Here is a 21531-nt window from a genome sequence, read left to right as displayed (position 1 = left end):
ACACATGATGGAACAGACCAATAGGATCCGTTTTTAGCTATTTAGACATTAACACTGTGACTCACACACAGGCATGTTGTGTTTTCAGGTTTTATGGATAAGGGGCCTAAAGTGTGCCAAGAAAACATCCCCCACACCATTACACCACCACCAGCAGCCTGCACAGTGGTAACAAGGCATAATGGATCCATGTTCTCATGGCATAAATGACATTTCTGTCCCATTCTGACATTCAGTTTGGAGATCAGGAGATTGTCTTGACCAGGACCACATGCACCCCTAAATGCATTGAAGCAACTACCATGTGATTCGTGATAATTGCATTAATGAGAAATTCTACAGTTGTTGCTGATAATCCTTTAGGTACAGTAGAGTGTATATGTATAAAATAAAGAAATGAATAAAGTGTGGAGCACTTTATTATAAGCTATTATTAGGCTATGTTCTTAAAATAGCCAACGAGAGATAAACCTCACACAGTTAACAATTGTGTAATAATACCACGAATAGTGATTGCCTATTATATAGAATAAGACATTTGTGTAGCACCGTGTTAAGCTATATAAACAATGTTGCGAGCGTCACTCCCTCCCTCGCTCCCTCTCTCACTGACTCACTCACGCAGGCAGAGAGGAGCGCGCGTGACGTCAGCAGCAGCAGGCAGCGGCTGCATCTCTCCCCACGATAACATTCAAGGTAACATCATTAAACACGCCGGCTTTTCATTGACGGTATGGCAGATACTCAGGTTATTTTACGTTACTGCATGTTTACATACTTTTTCCACTATAATCATGTAGCCAGTGTTTATGTGAACTGTTTTGATTTCAATCGTACTGCGGTCGTTTCGTGAGTACGGTGTTTAAAATGAGCTGTTTTAGCGTGGCTATTTAATGCATGTCTTTTGAAAGATTTTAAGCCTGCATTTTCGAGAGTAATTTGCACAAATGTGATTTATCGTATTTCAACTGTCTGTTGTTTTGCCTATTAGACTGTGTACATTAACGGGGGTTGAACAGAAACTCGTGTACGCACACGTTGTTGGTCGAAGGTGTGTCCTTCGGGGAACCGTGTCAGCCAATCAGAGCACAGCTTCCGCCCCCAGTGGGAAGGTTGTTTTTTGCTACACGTAAACGCCCATTGCGAGCGTCCCAGCTAAAGTATGGATCTGGATTACTCAAATGGCACGGTTTAATTGAACTGTTTAAAATATTCAAACTAAAAAAGAAATGACTGCAAAGGAATATCGTTACATTTAAAGCATGTTGTCGGCTTTGTGTAAATTAAACACTGTCAGCAAGCATCTTATTTTCTGTCATAGTGATCGAGACAAGAATCAACACAAGTGTAAAGGCGGACATAAATACGTTAAAAACAACCGCAGTTCAAATAGATGTAAGAAAGAAAATCTGATTAAAAAATAAATAGATTAAAAAGCGATATATTAGTTTACAAATACTGTAACTTACAGAAAGGAACTGTACTAGAATCTTGTGAGCGAATGGATTCAAAACATTCCAGTCACTGAGATGAATCCGAAATCCGATGCGGGATTTGCATCTCTCCATGATTTCACTCCCTAAATCCGGAGTTACAGTATCTGAGAGGCTCACAGTCAGGGGGTGTGTTGCCCTTAAAAAAAAAGTAAAGGCACCCACCGAGCAATATCCCACTGCGTTGCTTGTCCATATGCAAATATCTACCGCGTCTATTCGATAAAGGTATTTTTACATTAAAATGTTGCATTTTTCATACAAATCGCATATCTGATTATTTAGGTTCCCTCTGAATTTCGGGTATGAGAGCATTTGTTTGGTTTTTTTTTTTTTTAAGAGATTGATATTACTAAAAGTATTTATTAATTATTTTTGCACGTTTTCATGGTCTCTTGGCGGGTGTTATTATTAGCCAGCTTGGCCCTCAGATTAAAACATGCAATATTAAATGAATGGCGTTGTTATAACATGCTTTTCCCTGCTTTCCAAAGCTGAGAGCATGGCAGCGGTGAGATCCAGAGCAGGACTGGACACACCAATACCGATGGGCACAGAAGGGCAAGACGGATTGGTGTGTATCACAATAATTGATGTATAGCCCCTTCAACATACGAATAGAAGGATAAAAGTGTGGATAGTCTGTATATAATGTTTTGTTTCCAATCCAGCAGAGCTACATCCAGTGTTGTGGGCAGGAAGGGGTGAGCATGCAGAAGAAGATGAATTCAGGACCCGGGATCGAGTGGACTGCTGATGTCAGCGCACAGCAAACAAACCTATCATTCTCACGCTCTTCCGGTGTGGACTTACCTTACAGGTTAACCTACAGATCTTTAATTGTTGTCTTGCACACAAAATCGTATCACTCTTAATTATCCTAGCTCTCTTAGAGAAGAATTTATCTATGTGTAAAGTGTAATGTTATTGTGTGGGTCATGTTCATCATAGGTCTATAATGTAGCGTGAACAGTTTTCTTACTCTCTGCCATATCAGAAGTCCTGAGTCGGTGGAGATGGATGAGATCATGGCTGCAATGGTGCTCACCAGTCTGTCCTGCAGTCCAGTTGTCCAAAGCCCCCCGCAGAGGGACCTCCTACCAGGTGAACTGGCTTCTTTTGGAAACCATATCTTACCAAACAAGGAACACTTTTTCAGTGTATGCTTGCTTGACAAACCAACGCAGAATTTTTATTTTAAACAAAATCTCATCAGATTGAATTTAGTAGACTTTTTGTTTTTATTTTTACTCTTTGAAATTTAACCTTTTTAATATGCGCTTATTATTGTACAGCATAATACACAACCCAAAAATGAATGTTACAATTCTAGGGTTATTCCTGTGTTATTTACACTTTTCCTCTCTTTTTTACCATAGGGGACATGGAGTGTTGCGGAGGTGAGCTGTCTGACAGCGGCAGCAGCGGTTACTGGAGCTGGGACCATGGCAGTGTAAGCCCAGCCCCTTCTCCATCGGTCACTGAGATGGACAGGAGCTCGGGCCAACTGACAGACGAAGGACTGCACATGGAGCTGGACCAAGCCGCATGTGAGGAGCCGGAGGCCAGGAGGTGCAAGGTGAGAATGAGAAGACTGTCAGATTGCTGAACCTGAGGGCGAATGGAGAGCGTTTTAAGCTGATGTTGTAAAAATACATGTGAGTCACTCTTTGTTTTTCTGTCTCACTCTCAGAGCTTGAGCAGGGGAGCATACAGGTGTCTGTGGCCTGGCTGCGGGAAAGTGCTGACGTCACGGGTCGGAATGAAACGGCACATTCGCATTCTTCACCTGGGGTGAGTATGTCCATGCATAGCGAACTCTGGGAACAATTGAGATGGCACAGAACCGTTATGATGCATCTTTAACCCTAAAAAGCCTGCTGTATTATATCTTCTATATGCAACTATCATTCAATATGAGCTATCAAAGCCTGGTTTATCAAATATGGTACTCAACAAATAAAACACATATACAAACTTTTTGTTTAAAGGCTCAATAAACTATAACATTAAAAAAAAAGATTTTACGGCAATGCATATTACTTGGAAACTGGCTGTTTATTAGTTCTTATAAAGTGCATATTTGTCCCTTATTCTACATCACCATATTCTACCTCCCTTAAAGGTATAGTTCACTTTGAAATTAATTTTTGGTATGTTTTAGCTTACCTCAAGGGCATCCAAGATGTAGGTGTCTTTGTTTCCACAGTATTTTCAATTTTGATATTTTTAGGTCAAACCGTTCTTGTCTGTCAGTCATATAATGCTGGTCTATGGTCACCAACTCAAAGAAGAGCAGGCACAGAGAAGTCCAAATTAAGCATTATTTAATGACTCGTAAATGTAAGTACACATTGATGGCCTAAGGCACGAAACGAGCGGTTTGTGTGAGAAAATGAACAGTATTTCATGTACTAGATTGAAGTGCTACTGAGCTTTGTGGGTGTTGATGGACTCGATCTACTCCATCATAGTCTTTGACAAAAATGTGATTTTCTCATGTTTTTTGCTCAAAATGTTGCTTTTTTTTAATGAAACTTACCCATATTCAAGTGTTAATAAATGAATGAATAGAATAAAAGTTGTGGTTTTGTTGTTGTTTAAAAGCAGAGGGTCTGTTTTTTTTTTTTTTTTACATATTGCATGTTCGAATATTCGTACAACAAAATATTCTGGCGGCCATGAAACTTTTGTGAAAATGATTAAAAAATTGTGAAAATGATTTTCGAAAACACTGACTTGGAAAGAGTTAATAGGTAGAATTACACCCTAATCTTAAGTGTAACTGACTATTTTTTCTGACTATTCATATGTCAGGGTTAATAATGTTAAGCAATGTGTTTTATTGGTTTGAAAATCCATAATGGTTTACATTATTTACTTGGTCTGCAAATATGCAACAAATAAGGTTTCTTATTCTTCCCATTATTTGATTTTCTCTCAAACAGTGGGGGTTCAGAGCAGTCGCATAGGGAGGAAGACTTCTATTACACAGAGGTCTCCTCTGAAGATGAGGAAACTGGACCTCCAGCTCCTGCTCCTTCCTTCTCAAGCGGGGCCTGGACGTCCTGCAGCTCGGCTCAAAGCCAATCCACCCCGGGACACCAAGATATTTCAGTCCAGTCAACCCCACTCAGCCAATCAGCTCCAAGCAGCGTGTGGCAGATCCACACCGAACATCTCTATCAGGTACAGATGACTGGCTTGATGCTGTTTGGAAATTATGTATAGAAATCTTGTCTAAAATCTTTGTGATGTTATTGTGTTTTGTTGCGTTTGATTTTGTCAGTTAATTCAGTGTGTTTTTTCCATCACTGTGTTGTTTTACTGCAGGCCTGCGCGCCCATTCAGGTCTCTCCAGGCTCTCCCACCTTTTGCACCTGGACCCTGCCTGGTGATGTCCAGCAGAAACCTCAGGTTGGTCTGCCTCTTCAAAAGCACTTAACATCATAAGTGATGCATTTTAATACAGTTTATGCCATCTGGCCTTTTATTACTATGTTGCTCTGTAGATTCCAACATCTCGCAGCCGGTCAGTGAGTGTTGGAGAGCAGTGGCTACAGCGGAACAGCACCCCCACCAGATCACAGACCATGAGTGCATCTCCCTCCAGAGGGCACTGTTCATTCAGGTGAACGGCTTAGTTTAATACTGCCCTCTGTAGTCAAGAAAAAGGTCTCTAATCAAAACTAAAACTCTAGTAGCACAAATAATGTATGTGTGTATATATATATATATATGGGTGAACAAAATATAGTTATACAGTAGTACCGATCAAAATTTTGGAATTGTCTTATGCTCCTCAAGCCTGCATTTAGTTGATCAACAATACTAAAAAAACAGTAATATTGTGAAATATTATAAAAATTTTAAATAATGGTTTTCTATTTTAATATAATTTGAAAATATATAATTGTATAATAAATAAATATAATAAGACTATTATTAAGTCTTTGGTGTCAAATGATCCTTCTAATATGCTGATGTATTATCATTGTTGGAAACAGTTGATATTTTTTTGATGAATAAATTTGAAATAAAAATTTGAAATAGAATTTTTTTTTTTTAACAATATACACTACCGTTCAAAAGTTTGGGGTTTGTAATTTCTTTCTTTTTTTGAAAGAAATTAATACTTTTATTCAGCAATTATGTGTTAAATTGATAGAAAGGGATAGTAAAGATGTATTTTTCTAACAATACATCTTTACTATTTTGAATAAATGCTGTTTTTAAAAAAAAACTTTTTATTTATTAGTGAATCCTAAAAAAAGTTGAAAAATCCTGAAAATTCAGCTTTGGATCTCAGAAATAAGTTATATTTTAAAGTATATTCAAATATAAAACCATTACTAATATTTCACAATATTACTTTCTTCTGTATTTTTGATCAAATAATTGCCGGCATGATTAGCATATAACTTCTTTCAAAAACATTAAAATAGCAATGTTTCCAAACCTTATATATGTTTCCCCTACTGTATATATTAATATATATGCCTTTGCAGCCTTTCTGATACATTGTAAAATGTTTAATGACTTAAAAATGTAATTTAATTTAACATTACACAACAAAAAAAGTCATTTTAAAATTTAAATCAAGAAAATAAGTGTTTATTATAATTAATTTTTTTAATAATATCTTTTCCTTAGGAAGGGCCGCGGTGAGGCCAAAAAGTGCCGGAAAGTGTACGGCGTGGAGCGCAGGGACCAATGGTGCACCGCTTGCCGCTGGAAGAAAGCCTGTCAGCGGTTCCCAGACTAAACTCAAAGACTTTAGGAGAGGAAGGAAGAATCACCATTTTCTTTCTTTTCTCCAACTATTTCCTGCACTGTAGAGGATCCCTCTTTTCACTTTTCTACCTTTTTTTTGTTTTCCTATTAGAGTTAAAAGTGTTTTGGCTATGATTTCCTACAAAGTGAAAGCTGGTACTAGCTGTCGAGAATGTGGAGTAGTAGGACCCCCGAGCTCTTAAGGGTGAACTCTGCCCTCTCACGAGACTAAGGTGTAACCCTGTATTTGAACAAGGTGTTTTTCTACCCCAGTCCTGCACTTCATCCATACCTGAGATATTTAAGTGATTGTTGATTTTTGTATACTGTGGACAATGTATTGCTCTCAGCATTGTCATGATGTTTTTTCTATTGCCGTTTTGTTAGCCTGAAAGGTGTAACAGTGTAATGTCATGTATTGTCTTTTTTTTCTATGTATTTACTCAGAATTTAGTCACAACTTTTGAGTTTCGCAAGGTTTGACTATCGTTTGCCACAGCTCTTCCTAATCAATCTAAACTGCCAGATAAAAAGCTAGAGTGATGTTGAGTGAATGATATTGACCACAATTGTGGTCACAGTATTGTCTGGAGATAAAAGTGCAGCTATAATCTTTTGATTGAATACCAAAGTGCTATTGCAAAGAGTTAAAGGGAGCTTGACTGAATACTGCCCGGACAATAGATCGGGCTCGTTTCCTTTTGTAAGTTTTTTTAAATCCTTCCAAAAAGTGTTAAGGTCTTGTACAATGCCGGATCATCCCCTTGGAAACATTTAAAAAGATTCGAAAGCATAACATCACATTTAAAAAAGATATTATGTATAATTAACTAGACACAACATAAAATATGCAAATGTCATAAGCTTGTCATTAGTGCATGACAAACATCAAGAACAATTGTAAAATTATTTTATTGGCCTTTTGTGTGCATTTCATGTACAAGTGGAAAGGATTAAAAGAAAAAACTTCCAAAAATGCTTGCAGAATGTGTTTGAAATGAAAATTCAAATTCACAAAGCCAAAATGTCTACACAGACAAAACCATACAATTATTAGCAGAATACTGTAAAGTATGCTGAAAGACTACCTGTTATTTTTTTTACATGTCGGGGTGTCAGTTTTCAAAACCTATTCCGTGACATCCGATAAGTATTAATGTGAGGGAGAATCTGTCAAGTACTAAGATGATCTCATTTGTATATGTTCATGCACAAATAAATGCAGAAAGCTGGAACACATGCTACATTAATTCTCATCAGTTGGAAGCAAACAATTAAATGTGCTATTTCTACGAATTGCAAAAATAATGACTATGAATTGTTCTCCAACAAGTTTTCTGAACACTCCCCAGCTGCTATTGTTAGGACAGAGAGCTGCCCCACATTTTCTGGTTGGCTAACATGTACGGGCCATGGTCAGATTCTGCTTTGAGCCTATCGGTCATATTAGATGCGTTCATGCCATGTCGTAAATACCGTAACGATTCTGAACTGTAAAAAGCTGGTAACACTTTGTTTTAGTGTCCTTGTTACACGAGTAACATGTAGTTTCTATAGTAATGAATGATTACTTGCAACTAACCCAAAATCAAACGTAATCCCTAAAGCAAGTAGTACCTGTAGTTAATTAATATTACTCAGTACTTAAATGTTTAAACTCCTAGAGTCATATGTATAACTTTAATGATTTATTTACCTTTCTGTGATTTCAAAGTAGTTGTAGTGTAGCCTAATCTGTCAATCAAGGAAAAGAAAGCGCTCGGATTTCATTAAAATACTTTTGTTTGTTTTCCGAAGATGACTGAATGTCTTACGGGTTTGGAACGACATGAGGGTGAGTAATTAATGACAGAATTATCCTTTTAATTTTGGGTGAACTAACCCTTTAAAGTGTGTGAGTGTTCAACTTGAATCGGCGCTGCGCATACCGATCGGTGTAACATTCAAGTATGTCAAGAGCGATTCGAAAGCATTCAAAACTTTATTTAAGGTAGGCTAATTATGACATGGCGTGAATGCAGCTATTTTCGGTGATTTTTTATGTGTGGTATTCCACAAAATATGGACAACAATTTCGAGTGCAACCTCTAGGGGGCAGCATTGGCTCACAAAACCATCAAACCCTAAAGAATATATATTGGGGATAAAAATGATCACCTGTTGTTTTTGATTTTGAAAACCAGCCTGATTGATCCCAGATTACTTCTGATCTTGCTTCCTCAAATTTGCTTCTGAGATTGTTCAATACAACACAGATGTGTGCAAACAATCAATCTTAGCACAATACAGTGTGCAAGGTAAAAATATAAAGTGCTTTTCTCTCAGTAATCCTCAAAACAGAACAAGAAAACCCGATCCTTCACTACAACCCACAGCTTTCATTTGTAACTGATTCACGTGCTCAAGTTTCACTGCTTTGCCTTTTATTTGATTTTTTCACAATGCTTCAAGGTTAAATCTAGGAGTTCTGATTCTGAAATAAACAATCAGTTCTCATCAGCAACATTTGTCCTAACGACTTGATTGAGATGTATTTGATGTCTGGAACGGCACCATGGAAATGTCAATGATAAAAACCAACACTAAACAAAATATTCCTCTTGTTTGATTAAACACAGATTTATCTAGTTCTGGCCTGGCTGTGGTGCGTGACAGATGTTCACAGTTACTGATGGCTGATGAGCAGTTGAGTTGAGGTAAGTGAAAAGACCAGGGCCTGTAGGCTAGGCTACAATAAGGCCATCTAAACTTCGTTCTGTCTTCGGATTGCGGTGGAGAGGTTACGCCCCGAGCGGCCCGTCAAGCTCAGGTACTGCCTCAGTAGCTGACTCACGCGCTTCTGGTTGTTCCACTTGCGGGCAGATTTCCTTATCCCTATGAAGCCACCGTAGCGTTTCTGCAAAGGCCTTCCGGAGCTCACCAATTTCCGGAAACCGTGACGACCTTTCATAAAACCTCCAAAACGCTTGGATACGCTCACGGCTGCCTCACCACTCTTCTCTTCTCCTAAACCGTCCTGGTCCTCCTCTGTCCCCGAGTCGAGGTCAGGGTCATATGAAATTCCGAGTTTCTCCTCCTCTGAAGGCTTTTGGCTGCGGAGTGCTTGCGCGGCGTGTCGAAACCGCTCCAAAGCCTCAGTATACTCGACACCATTGTCATTCTCTATGCTCACTGTGGCCAGAGGCTCCACTTCATCATCAGAGCGCTTTGATGTCTCCTCCTGCTGTAACGGTAGCGGAAGCTGCTTCAGACCCGCTGCTTGGTAACACAAATCCCAGGTCAATGCAGGAGAAGCCCGTGCCTCACATTCCAGGATACATACCTGCAAAATAGCAGAGATTTTTTTTTTTTTTACATGACATGAAAAATAATTTCATAATAGAGATTTTTTTTTATTTAAAATGGACAAATACTCATCAAAATGGACTGAACTGAACACAATTTAAATGCTGAAATGATTTCCCTTTCAATAATACAGTAAAAACAGGAACTTTGTGAAATAATATTACAATTTAAAAAAACTGTTTTCTAGTTGAATATTAAAACGTATTCTTAAAATGTATTATTTATAGGGCTGTCAAGCAATTAATCGCGATTAATCGCATCCAAATTAAAAGTTTGTGTTTACAAAATATATGTGGGTGCACTGTGTATAATTATTTTATATATATAAATACACACACATGCTTGTATATATTTAAGAAATATTTTAATGTATATACTGTATATAGATTTATATATAATTTATATTATATGTAAATATAAATATTTTATATATAAATCATATTTTTTTCTTAAATATACATGCATGTGTGTGTGTATTTATATACAAAATAATTATACACAGTGCACCCAAAGTTTGTGTATTATGTAAACACAAACTTTTATTTTAGATGCGATTAATCGTTTGACAGCCCTTATTATTTATTATATTATTTATGTTATGGCACAGCTGAGTTTTCAGCATTATTACTCCAGTCTTCAGTGCCACATGATCCTTCAGAAATCATTCTAATATGCAGATTTGGTGCTCAAGAAACCTTTAGTATTATTATTAATTAATATTATAAAAACTAGATTTTTTGTGTGTATGTTTATATTTTGTTCTGTTAAAATAATGGATATAAGAATATAAAACATTTTCCATTTAAAATTGAAATATGTTTTATCCTTTGGAGATTTATGTCATATGAATTTGCCCTTTCTAATAAAAAAATCATAAAACATTCCTAGTGGCACAATGCTGCATGCAAACGGTCTTACCAGTGCAATGAGATGTGAAATGATATGTAGCATTGGTGCAAGAAATTATATGATAATTGAGTGACTAGAATGGGATAAAAATTATGTATGTGATCAGCACAGCAATGCTCAGCTCTAGACAAATGTTCTTTCCTCAAAATGTTCATGTGATGTCCTCTCTAAAGACAATCATGTACCGTGAGCCTTTTTTTATTATCTCCCATTTATAGGGGAAAATAGATCATAAATGGTGTACCGGCTTATACTGTAGCGGTGGAGTGAAACTAGAAGTTGCATGCATGGAAAGTAATTGGCCATTGTGAATTAAATGTCGATGCCATCTGAAAAACAATCAGATAGAACATAAGACAATATATATATATGGGCATAAGAAAAACAGATTTAGCATGCACTGTATGCGAGTGTGAATATACGGTCTTCATCTGCTGATGAAATGTTAAAGTCTGACACTATTGCGGTGTCACAGAGGAAAACCATGCCCAAAGGGACCCATCTGGTCACAGAAAGAGAGCCCCTACCAAGTGTCAATCACTACCACAACATCAGCAGCTGACAGCACCACAGCAGCCAATTATGGGCAGGCATTACCCCAATCACCCCAGTCACAGCTGTTTGGTCTGCACAGTCATTAGCAACTTTTGACAAAGTTGATTTCTATTACAGTTCTCTCATGCATTCCAGCTTTATAGACATATTTGATTTATTACTTGTTTTATTACAAACACCACACACATATGTGCTCGCTGAGCATTTCATTTCAAAACCATGAACATTAATAGGGAGTTTGTACTTTTCTATTAGTAGCAATGCACTTACCAATGTATTAAAAGCTTGATGTTCAGGTAGGATGAGTCGACAGGTTAAACAGTCCCCTTGGCAGTCGCTGTGACCCATGGAGCACAAGCATAAGAGCAGCAGGGTCCATAAAGGGGACTTCATGACTTCTTCACGGAACACACACCGGATTAAACAAAAGTAATAGCCACTGGGAGCTCTGATGAAGGAAAGAGAAGAGGGGTGAGATGTTTGACTGGCAACCATTTTAAGCATTAAACAACTGCAGTTTACAACTTTTGGTTGTAAAGTGTAAATCTGTATAGAAGACTTTAAAGTCTGTAAAGTCTTCTACTGATACTCTAAGCACCTCATAGTGACTAAGAAAGCATAGGTTCATGAAGTAACAGAGCAAATTTGAAGTGGTTCCAAGAAAAACTCTTTAAAAAATTACTATGCAAAGCAATTTGGCCCAGGGACTGTAATTTAGTCAAATTTGTCCCTTGGCTTCATCTTGCACATTTATTTTATGTCTCCAGTTCTGTCAGGACCACTATTGTCGAATACTATTGACAATTAGCATACAGTTTGGATTGGCGGGGTGGTTCTGTTCTGGGCTAGAACTCCCTGCGTATTCATGCAGCCTAACATGGATGAGAGCAAGGAGAGCAGCAATAACCCCATTTAGGGTAAACAGAACAGAACCAACATGAATGTATTGCAGATATCATTCATTCATACAACATCATTCAAGAATTTATTCTGATTCAAGGGGGAATCAGAAATCAGGGGAAATGTAAAATCCTGACTGCATGGGCGAGAGGAGGAGCTGGGGATGGAGGAGGGTAATTAGCTCCTGAGAAACGCGAGAGCTGCTGATAATATTGAAAGAGCTAATATGTATACAATGATAGGCGTCGTATTCCTATAGGTAGACATCAGCTGATGCAAGCTTGACTAACATGGCCTGCCAGAACTTTTTTTTTACCAGGGATTTCCAGGGGTTTCTTACACTGTAAAAAAAATATTGTTGGTTTAACTTAAAAAACTTAAAAAATGAAGTAATCTGGTTGCCTTAGAATTTTAAGTTGATTGAAATGGAAAAAGTGAGTTAATACAATGAAGTAGATTGATTTAATCATCAGAAACTCAAAATAATAAGTTATCTGAACTAAATAAATTATTTAAGTTGATTTGACAAAAGAAAAAATGTTGTGATAACAATTCTTGAAATTAATTTTTTACAGTGTAGAGATGACTGTTACAATTTTATATATATATATATATATATATATATATATATATATATATATGAGTGTGTGTATATATATTCTTATTTCTAACTACCGTTGAAAATTTTGAATTCTGAAAAATCTCAACTGCACAATTCAGCATTTATAATAATCAGATTTTTTTTCTTGATATTAGAAATAGAATGATTTCTGAAGGATCATGTGATATGTGAGTAATGGGTGCTGAAAATTCAGGTAAATCACAGGAATAAATTACATTAAAAATGTATTGAAATAGAAAATATTTCTCAAAATGCTGTATTTTTGATTAAATAAATGTATAGCCTTGGTGAGTATGCAAGCATACTTCTTTCTTTTTCGGCTCTGAACTTTCTTGCATTATCACAAATTTTCTGACTATATGAATAATCATTTGCTAAATATTTTTGATCTAAATGCGTAATATTCTTAATGAAAGCAATGAAGTGTTAGGCTTCCAATCAGTTTTAGAGGTCTAGTACATTTTACAAGGACGTCCCCGTGCACATCCAAAGCCAATTTGACCTATAAGCTAATCAGCTCTGGAAACACCTTTTTTTCACGCTTGTCAATCAACTAAACGAATCCTGCTAATCCAAGATATTAGAACTGATAATCTGGCACTTTAAAGATCTGGCACATTAAAGACTTTCAGAAGTCAAACTCATATCCCTCAGGAGATAAGATCAAGTCACGACAATCACAATGAAGAGCAAAGTCTCAAAGTGAATCAAACCTATTTGCAAAATTCACACATGAAAGTATAACGTAATGATGTGGATCACCACCACCAGTCCACCACCACTGACACATGTCAAAATACGCACCATCTGTTTCCCCCCCCCACACATAGGCTACTGAAGTTCATTAAGGAAACTCATCATAGGCCCTAATTAATGTCTGAATTAGCGAGTGTGGCATAATGAGAAGGAAATGAGTGCGGGAGAGAAAGAGCGGGAATGCAGTTCCCATCAAGCTCTGAGTCACACACTGCGCCAGCACACATTAGTCACGACCGCATTAGGATAGAAACGCACACATGCGCTCACCTCTAAAAGCTTTCTTTGATGAAAGCCAAAAAATCTTTCGGTGGAGCTGTGATGAAAAGTTGACAATAAAAGCATCTTGAGATGTCTCTGCTCAGTGAGTAAGTATAATTACAGCCCCTCATGTGGACATGGGTATCCAATGCACTCTGAGGGAAGGACCATCAAAAAACACTACACAAAAAAAACTTTTCCAACCAATTAAATCTCTTGCATCATTAATACAGTTCAATTTAGAGAGTGATTTGATGGAACTTTTTATGATCATCCCCTGGTATAATCTCTTATTAAAAGTGTTTGGCGGAGATAATGGAAATATGAGAACAGCTGGAGGGAGAGCGCAAAGGCATCAACCTTAGCAACTTGTCATCTGCAATACTAATTCGGTGCCTGTACTCCCAGTGAAAAATAAATATACCAAAAGTAAACTACAAATACATTTACATATTTATACGTATTATAAATACCCTGCAATTGTACTTTAGGTATACTAAATTGATATACTACAAATTTGCTAAATTGGAAAATGTTTGTACTGAATGCACTTTAGTTACCCGGAAATTAGGTCCAACAAAAAATGGAACTATTGAAAATATACTTTAGGTACACGTTAAATATCTTGCATACTATCCTTACTAATAGTGATATTAAAATGCATTTTAGGCTTACCATTAAGAAATGTGCATTGTACAGTAAAGGAATACATTCCAAATAAAGTTTAATAATTATAATATTTATATCAGTAAGTCTCAAGCAATCAATATGTTAATGGAATTTGTAGTATTATGAAAGAAATGTATTTTATTTTGGTATAGGTATTTTTTCACTATAGTTATTTTGCTGAGAAATAGAAGTCCTGTTTGATGACCCCAGTTTCATAGAAGAGATAGAAGTCTTTACAAAATATCATCAAAGCTGTATGACAAAATAAGATACTATATCTTAGTGTTGGTGTTGTTTTGGACCCCATTGATTTTCATTGTACTGACAAAAAAAGTTTTGGAACGATATGCGAGTAAATGATGACAGAAATGTTATTTTTGGGTCAAGTGTGTCTATGAAAGCTGCACATTTCCTCATAGGGAAGGTGCTCTGTCCAGTCTTTGACTAATCTAAGGGAATGCGACTAATCTGATTTGATCAGCCTGCTCGCTCTCTCCTACAGCCACCTGATCGTATCACCTCCACGGTAAACACCAAACCCCATTCTTATTCTGTCCCCGCGCCTTGGCTTCAACTGAGTCACCACCAGATTCTGAAAATCAAGTCTGCTGCTCTTCTTCTGCTTTTTATTTTTTCCCGTTTCTATTTTTGTAGGTCAACTGTGTCATGACATTTCATGCAACATGAAATTAATTCAACTTTTGTTTGGCTAACAATTACTTTTGTTTGTTTGTTCCACAGCAGACCTCTTTCTCATTTCTCATCCACATTAATATCATCCGCTGAATGCACTTCATCTCGGATTTATTACACAGTAAATGATAGCTCACCTGTTTGCTACATCTAGCAATTTTTTTTTCCTCCTTCGCAATAGCATCGTATCAAAATAATCTAGGTTCTCCTCTTTGTCATTACCATTTCCGTTGAGGAATGGGGGGATTCGCATGGTTACTTTAATTGAGAGCACAACGATAGCCCGAGGGCTCAGAGTCTGCAGTCCCGTTGCAGATGATCATGGTTCCCCTCCACACACACTGCCTCTTCACTGGCAGAACAGCAGCAATCATTGCATTATCCTCCCCGTGGCCATGACAATGAGCATAAAGAGAAGGGGGAGGGAGTGAAAAGTTTCTTTCTTTCTTTATTTTTGAAGAACTATTTGCATGATATTTCAATTGCGAGGAGAAAATGCAATAAATGCCACTGTCACCACCTTTCAAATCAAAGGTGAAAGTAAATGCTTAAGATGGTTTGACTCATGGAAAGTCACAATTCCTTTACAGGGTTTGCGATTTTAATGTAAAATTAAAATGATATAGGCATCAGAAGCAGTTATAATAATAATAATGGTGTATAAAATTCTAAATTCTATAAAAAAAACATTTAGTCATTAAGTCAGCTGTCTTAGAGTCCAAGTTAAGGAGCAGCTTAGAATGGGATAAAATACATTCAGTTAATTCTCACAATTATGCATAACAAGCGTAAAAGTTGATGGTTTCTGGAAATCCAGTGAGGGCATTAATTGATTAAATAGATTTTATCTTGCCAATATAAGAGAGTACAACTTTAATTGATAGATGTACGTAATTATGCATGAAATGCTTCTGCTCTAATGGATTTTAGGGTCAAAAATCAATTTAACATGGCTCAGGTAATTAATCTGAGGCAAACTAGTATCCCTAATGCATGCAGTGCAAAGTTTTTAAATAATTACATAAAATTAGACAAGCAGCTTTCATGTTTCAATTCAGAGGATTGGAGCATGCATTTATTATGGGATGCATAATCTGTGCAATTCGGAAGATTTGTTCATCTTGAATTTGCCTTAGTCCTCAGATGCATTGGTTTGAAAGATATTGGTTTAAGATGTCCACTTTTTAATGAATGCATGAAGATATTTCGCACGCCTTAAAAGAGACATTTGAGTGCTTCCAACTGAGAGAGCGCTTCTAACAGAGAATTTGCAAATAATTAATATAATAATAAAGGACAAATAAAGTTTAAAAAGTTAAATAAAAGTATGTTTATATATGATTATAATAAATACATATTGTTATATTCCTTAATTTGGGTAAAAATAACATTTACTTACCAGTAATCCATCTTAATTTACATCATTGCAAATAATGATTAAACTATCATTATCTTTTGTATTGTTAAATATATCTTGTTTATAAAACACAAAATATAATCAAATTAACCATAATTAAAAACTAAATTGAGTTAAATTAAATCACCACAGATAGATAACAGTTCATTTTTGTGCCTTGCCTTTACAAAGAATACTTTGCATCATGCATACATATATATATATATATATATGAAGAGTTCAGATGCAAAAGCCTCTAAATGCCATTTGAAATTTCCTTCTTTAATGATGATTTTTATCAAACTTGTATATTTTAGTTCAGTAATTTCACTTAAATAACAATTAATAGGTAATTATCATTGCCATTTAAGTGAAATTACTTTACTTAAATATACAAGTTTGATAAAAATCATCATTAAAGAAGAAAATTTCAAATGGCATTTAGAGGCTTTTGCATCTGAACTCTTCATATATATATATATATATATATATATATTAAATTAAATATATTTAACCCACACAAACATATTTACATTTATCAATGATTTATTTATTTATTATTGATAATGTTATTTACTAGTATAAATGAAATGTTGTCTTAGAAGCTGAAAATATTAAATGAATAGCACACTTGTTGATATTCTGCTCAAGGCTGAAATTTCATTAAAAAAATTGGTATGAAAAATAAGCACAAAATACTCTAGTTGATTAAAGCGACTCTCAGTGGACACATCATTTTAGGTTTATTTTAATTACGGCTGTAAAAACAGCTGTATCAGAATTGCACTGGCAAACCCAGCGCAGACACTCAAGTGTCTGTGATCAAAGCTTTGCGAATGCATTTGTTTAGTAATGTTGTAGTGTTATATGCAAGTTCAATCAATATTAAATGGACATAAAATTTGTGAGAGAGCCTAATGAGAGAGCCTATTTTTATGTTCTAATTTTTACAATAAATCCATCCTTTGTAAAAGTGGCTTATTAACCAAAAATAAAGCGAAAGAGAGATGTCTGCAAATAAAAAAAACTTAACAAAAAGTTTACAAGCAACATCAAGAAATTCCAGCCACAAAGGTTAATGTTGGTTAATTGGTAACCATGAAGATGATTAACGAGGAAAAGCCATGAGTAATGGAAAAAATTATTATTTAAAGAGCAGCACTTATTAGCTCATTCGCACCCCATAAAAAACCCACTGACTGTGAATGCAATTGCACTCATTATTACAAATATTAACATTAATAGACAAGCAATCAAAAAAAAAAATGTGAGTAATCACAAAATACTAGTCACATCAGACAAAAAAACAAGCAAATAACCCAATAAACATGTATAATCTGCATTCTTTCAGTGTGGAATTAGAATCAATACAAAAATACAGGCATCACCATGACACCTTGTTTTACCTGCCGTCTGTGATAAGGGGCTGTGGTCAGTCTCTCTCTCACTTTCAGTCTTGAGGTGAAGTGGTTATGTCCAATCTTCAGCTTCTTGGTTTGTTCAACTGCTTGCCGGCTCCCTTTCTCTCCCCTCTTATAACGACACACCCCTTCCACTGGTTCAGCCCCCCCATTGTCGGTGGATGGGGCTACACCATGGAGGGTATTACGCACAACCTGTACAGACACACAACCCTTAGTCAAGACTGACGTACAGATCAACGTCACCACCATCCCAAAAGATGAAATTATGCATCATTCAAATTGTATATCCATTCTTGTCATGGACCAACACATCATTGGTTTTTTTTATCTATTGACTGTATATGTCCAAACATAGTTTCCATCAATTAACTGATGGTAAGAAACTTAGATAACGTTCCTCTAACAAGATAAGCGCTAACTTGGGAGTGAGAATTGCAAATTAAGCCTGAGACGCAATTTACAGTTGAGCAGTGCATACAGGAGAAAAACAAAATCTCCCAGAGGCAAAGGGAAGTCTCGGTGGACGCTGACACTTCACATCCACTCCAAAAGGAAAAACGGGACTGTGAACGTAAGAATAAGAAGACAAAAAGGAAAGCAATGTTTAAAAGAGTGATGAATAATACAACTATAAAACTAACTTGATTTTATAAAGCATTTCAATAAAATGTATTTGTTTTTAATATATACTTCATTGGTTCCTTGCAAGTTGCAATTTGAAATACAATTGATGTGAATTGGCCACAACAAACAGGAAGTTGACTTGAAATTTCAAATGAGAGGAAGAGGAATGTACTGAACTGCAATTCAGAGAAATGGAACAATTTTTTCACACTTTGGTCCACAAAAGCTACTTTATTAAATATGATATAATTTAAAATGTCCATCTTTAAGCCATATAAAGTCAATATTCAGTCTTTCTTGACAAATCTTCCTTTTACTAAATATCTAATTCCTACACTGTGAACAAGCTCAACTGAAATACTGTAAGTTTGTTTTCATTGTTTTTTTTTGCTTTGTTTAGTATATTAAAGTTAATAGTGTTGCAAATTAGATCATCTGTGCCTCACCTCGCCTTCTTACTTACCACCTACGTGAAAAATACTAAACTAAACTTAATTTAGTGTGTTTATCCAATTGATGAGTTCTCTTAATAAAAGTTCTCTTAACTTTAGAAGTAAAACTCAAAAAAGCCAGTGCAAATATATATATATATATATATATATATGAAGAGTTCAGATGCAAAAGCCTCTAAATGCCATTTGAAATTTTCTTCTAAAATGACCATTTTTATCAAGCTTGTATATTTAAGTTCAGTAATTTCACTTAAATGACAATTAATAGGTAATCTTCATTGCCATTTAAATGAAATTACTGAACTTAAATATACAAGCTTGATAAAAATGATCATTTTAGAAGAAAATTTCAAATGGCACTTAGAGGCTTTTGCATCTGAACTCTTCATATATATATATATATATATATGTGTGTGTAGATATAGGCTATATAGATACAACAGAAGGAAACACAAGAAATAATGCGATTTAAACTAAAAATCCACAAAAATAAAAATTTAATAAGAATGTCACTGTACTAACTTGCATTAAAATTCAAATTGGAGTTTGCTACTATCAATTCACATTCAAAACCAGGTAGACCAGCAAAAATCAGCTTGGATCTGGTCTTTCCAGCAAGGATGCTGTGATCTTACATGATGAGCATAGCATACAAGCATGCAAAGCCAACAAAAAACACACGAAACCCAAAAAGCATTGGGGAAAATTGAAATACTGTAACATTGTGTTCTAGCTGATAATTACTTGAATGAGCACATTATATTTGTAAGTGGTTCAGCATTAGAAAAAGCCTGTTGAAAAATAAACTAATTTGGGTAAGACCAGCTAATGTAGGTCTGGATAAGAGCACACTTTAAGTACAATAGCTTGCTTTGATCTTCCTAATCATGTCATTTCAGAGGCTGTTAAATAACATGGATTAGATGCAAAAATAAACACAAATCCTGATTTGTAATTAATCTCTAAATGCACGTAGTGATTTTAAAAAGCATGTGCCATGCATTTGTGCCACTGATGAAATGAACCAATAAACATCACAATTATTAATTTCATGCGTCCAGTACACAGTCTTTGATAACTCGTTCCTAAATAATAGACAACCAAAATAACCCATCACCTGAGTCCCTGTCCCATGCATTTGCATACTGTTCTATGCAGTAAGTCTGGAATGAGATATTATACACAGACAAACAGAAATGCGCCTTGCCGCTACAGAGAAACTCATCAGATTCTGTGCCATATCATATTACAGCAGTGGCTGAATCACAGAACCAGCACCTGAACGCATTGTGGAGAGATACTACCTCAGAGTAAGATTGAAGTCAGTTTACGCAAGATATGCAATTATACGAGTAGGCTTATTCACCTCTGTGACGCAGAATGATCGGGGGGCCTCGATGTTGTTTTATTCCCTTCATCATTCCAGGGCAAAGTTTTATTGTTGTATGAGGCGATGAAGAGCACTGAGGCTTGTCAGTCCCTGTGAGATACTACTATGTTTTATGGGAAGCTCGTGGCAATAATTTTCAATGATGACTTTTAATTCTAGACACTTAATTGATTTAAACAGAATGACCCAAAGATATTCAATAATTATAAAATATGGGAAATATAAAGCCAGTGGGTGAGAGAGATTGAGGCAATAGGATTTTCTCAAGGCTGTGGAAAATCAACTCTAAAAAAATCTGAAAGGACTAGATAACATATGGCACCGAGTCGGAATATATCTCAGGATACTGACTGGATGAGGAACGAGAAATTCTTTGGTCATTGGTTAGACATGATGTAGGTGCTGCTATTACAGAGAAGTAAAATTAGAAGAAAATAATTGGATGGGTATTTTCTGTAATGTGAGAATGGGAGTGACAGCGTGTTCAGACAGTCAGGGCAGGGGATGCTCTTGTGTTATCATAGAGGTTTCCTTATCTGTGTCTGACATTTTGGTAACTTTAGGCAAGCATTAAAGGGCCACCTTGTGTCAGGGATTTTTATCAAATTTCTAAGTCGGAAGGACTTAGATTCTTATGGGGGATTTTGGTGATTTTAACAAAAAATAGCTATACAATTACTGTTTAATCCCACTTTTAAAGTTGGATAATCCTTGATTCTGATATAAGTATCTTACTTTCTTAACAGCAACATCTTAACAGAAAATCTTAACAGCCACAGTGTAAAATGAAATGTACTGTCATGTCGAATAAGTGTTTTGACCAACAAATTGTATAAATGTATAACATTAAACACATGTGAAACTTGTCACCGATATTATTTATTATGCATTTCAACCTACCTTCATTATGTAGCTGCGTCTTGTCTCAATGTATGCGTGGTTTTGTTGTGCTCACTTACAAGCAATAACAAAAATATGATTATATTGAATTTTAAGTTTAGAAAATTATATATAATTTAACTGCGTTTTAAACAAATTAGTGTGTAGTAACGTTAGGTCTACTGTACTGGGCTTGCGTTGTTATGATTATCAAACCAAACAAAATTACACGCAAAACCTGACAAAACTATACACGTTTAGAAACAAACTAGAAACGTATACAATTACGTTTCTTGACTTTCAAACACTAATAAAGGCATTTAAAAGACTTGTATGTATCAAGGCGAGCCTTGTGAAGAGTTTATGGTCACTTTGAAATGGGTGTTGACG

The 21531-nt window shown here is 35.8% G+C and overlaps 2 protein-coding genes across 10 annotated transcripts; one reads left to right on the top strand and one right to left on the bottom strand.

Annotated features, from left to right (window-relative positions):
- Window positions 1–608: 608 nt before the first annotated feature.
- znf395b (zinc finger protein 395b) lies at window positions 609–7501 on the top strand. Of its 8 annotated transcripts, none has more exons than XM_039693292.2 (10): window positions 609–696; window positions 1988–2067; window positions 2168–2313; window positions 2491–2597; window positions 2873–3072; window positions 3187–3287; window positions 4442–4682; window positions 4827–4910; window positions 5006–5124; window positions 6147–7501. In XM_039693292.2, the coding sequence occupies exons 2-10, from the start codon at window positions 1996–1998 to the stop codon at window positions 6256–6258; spliced, it is 1182 nt and encodes a 393-aa protein (XP_039549226.2). In that variant the 5' UTR covers window positions 609–696; window positions 1988–1995; the 3' UTR covers window positions 6259–7501. The 8 variants fall into 8 exon arrangements, with proteins under 8 accessions (XP_039549226.2, XP_039549221.2, XP_088974892.1 ...); XM_039693287.2 differs by having other exon boundaries at window positions 2165–2313; XM_089118766.1 differs by having other exon boundaries at window positions 647–731.
- pnocb (prepronociceptin b) lies at window positions 7160–21504 on the bottom strand. Of its 2 annotated transcripts, none has more exons than XM_089118767.1 (4): window positions 21163–21504; window positions 17779–17988; window positions 11346–11523; window positions 7160–9588 (listed from the first exon to the last, which is right to left on the bottom strand). In XM_089118767.1, exons 3-4 carry the CDS (start codon window positions 11466–11468, stop codon window positions 9010–9012), a joined length of 702 nt encoding a protein of 233 aa, XP_088974893.1. In that variant the 5' UTR covers window positions 11469–11523; window positions 17779–17988; window positions 21163–21504; the 3' UTR covers window positions 7160–9009. The 2 variants fall into 2 exon arrangements, with proteins under 2 accessions (XP_088974893.1, XP_039549230.2); XM_039693296.2 differs by lacking the exon at window positions 21163–21504 and adding an exon at window positions 18275–18456.
- Window positions 21505–21531: the final 27 nt, after the last annotated feature.

Source organism: Pimephales promelas, chromosome 13 (genome assembly GCF_988280905.1).
Source record: "Pimephales promelas chromosome 13, fPimPro1.hap1.1, whole genome shotgun sequence".
NCBI lineage: Eukaryota > Metazoa > Chordata > Actinopteri > Cypriniformes > Leuciscidae > Pimephales > Pimephales promelas.
The sequence above is the reverse complement of the archived record's forward strand: the minus strand, read 5'-3'. Positions and strand labels throughout refer to the sequence as shown.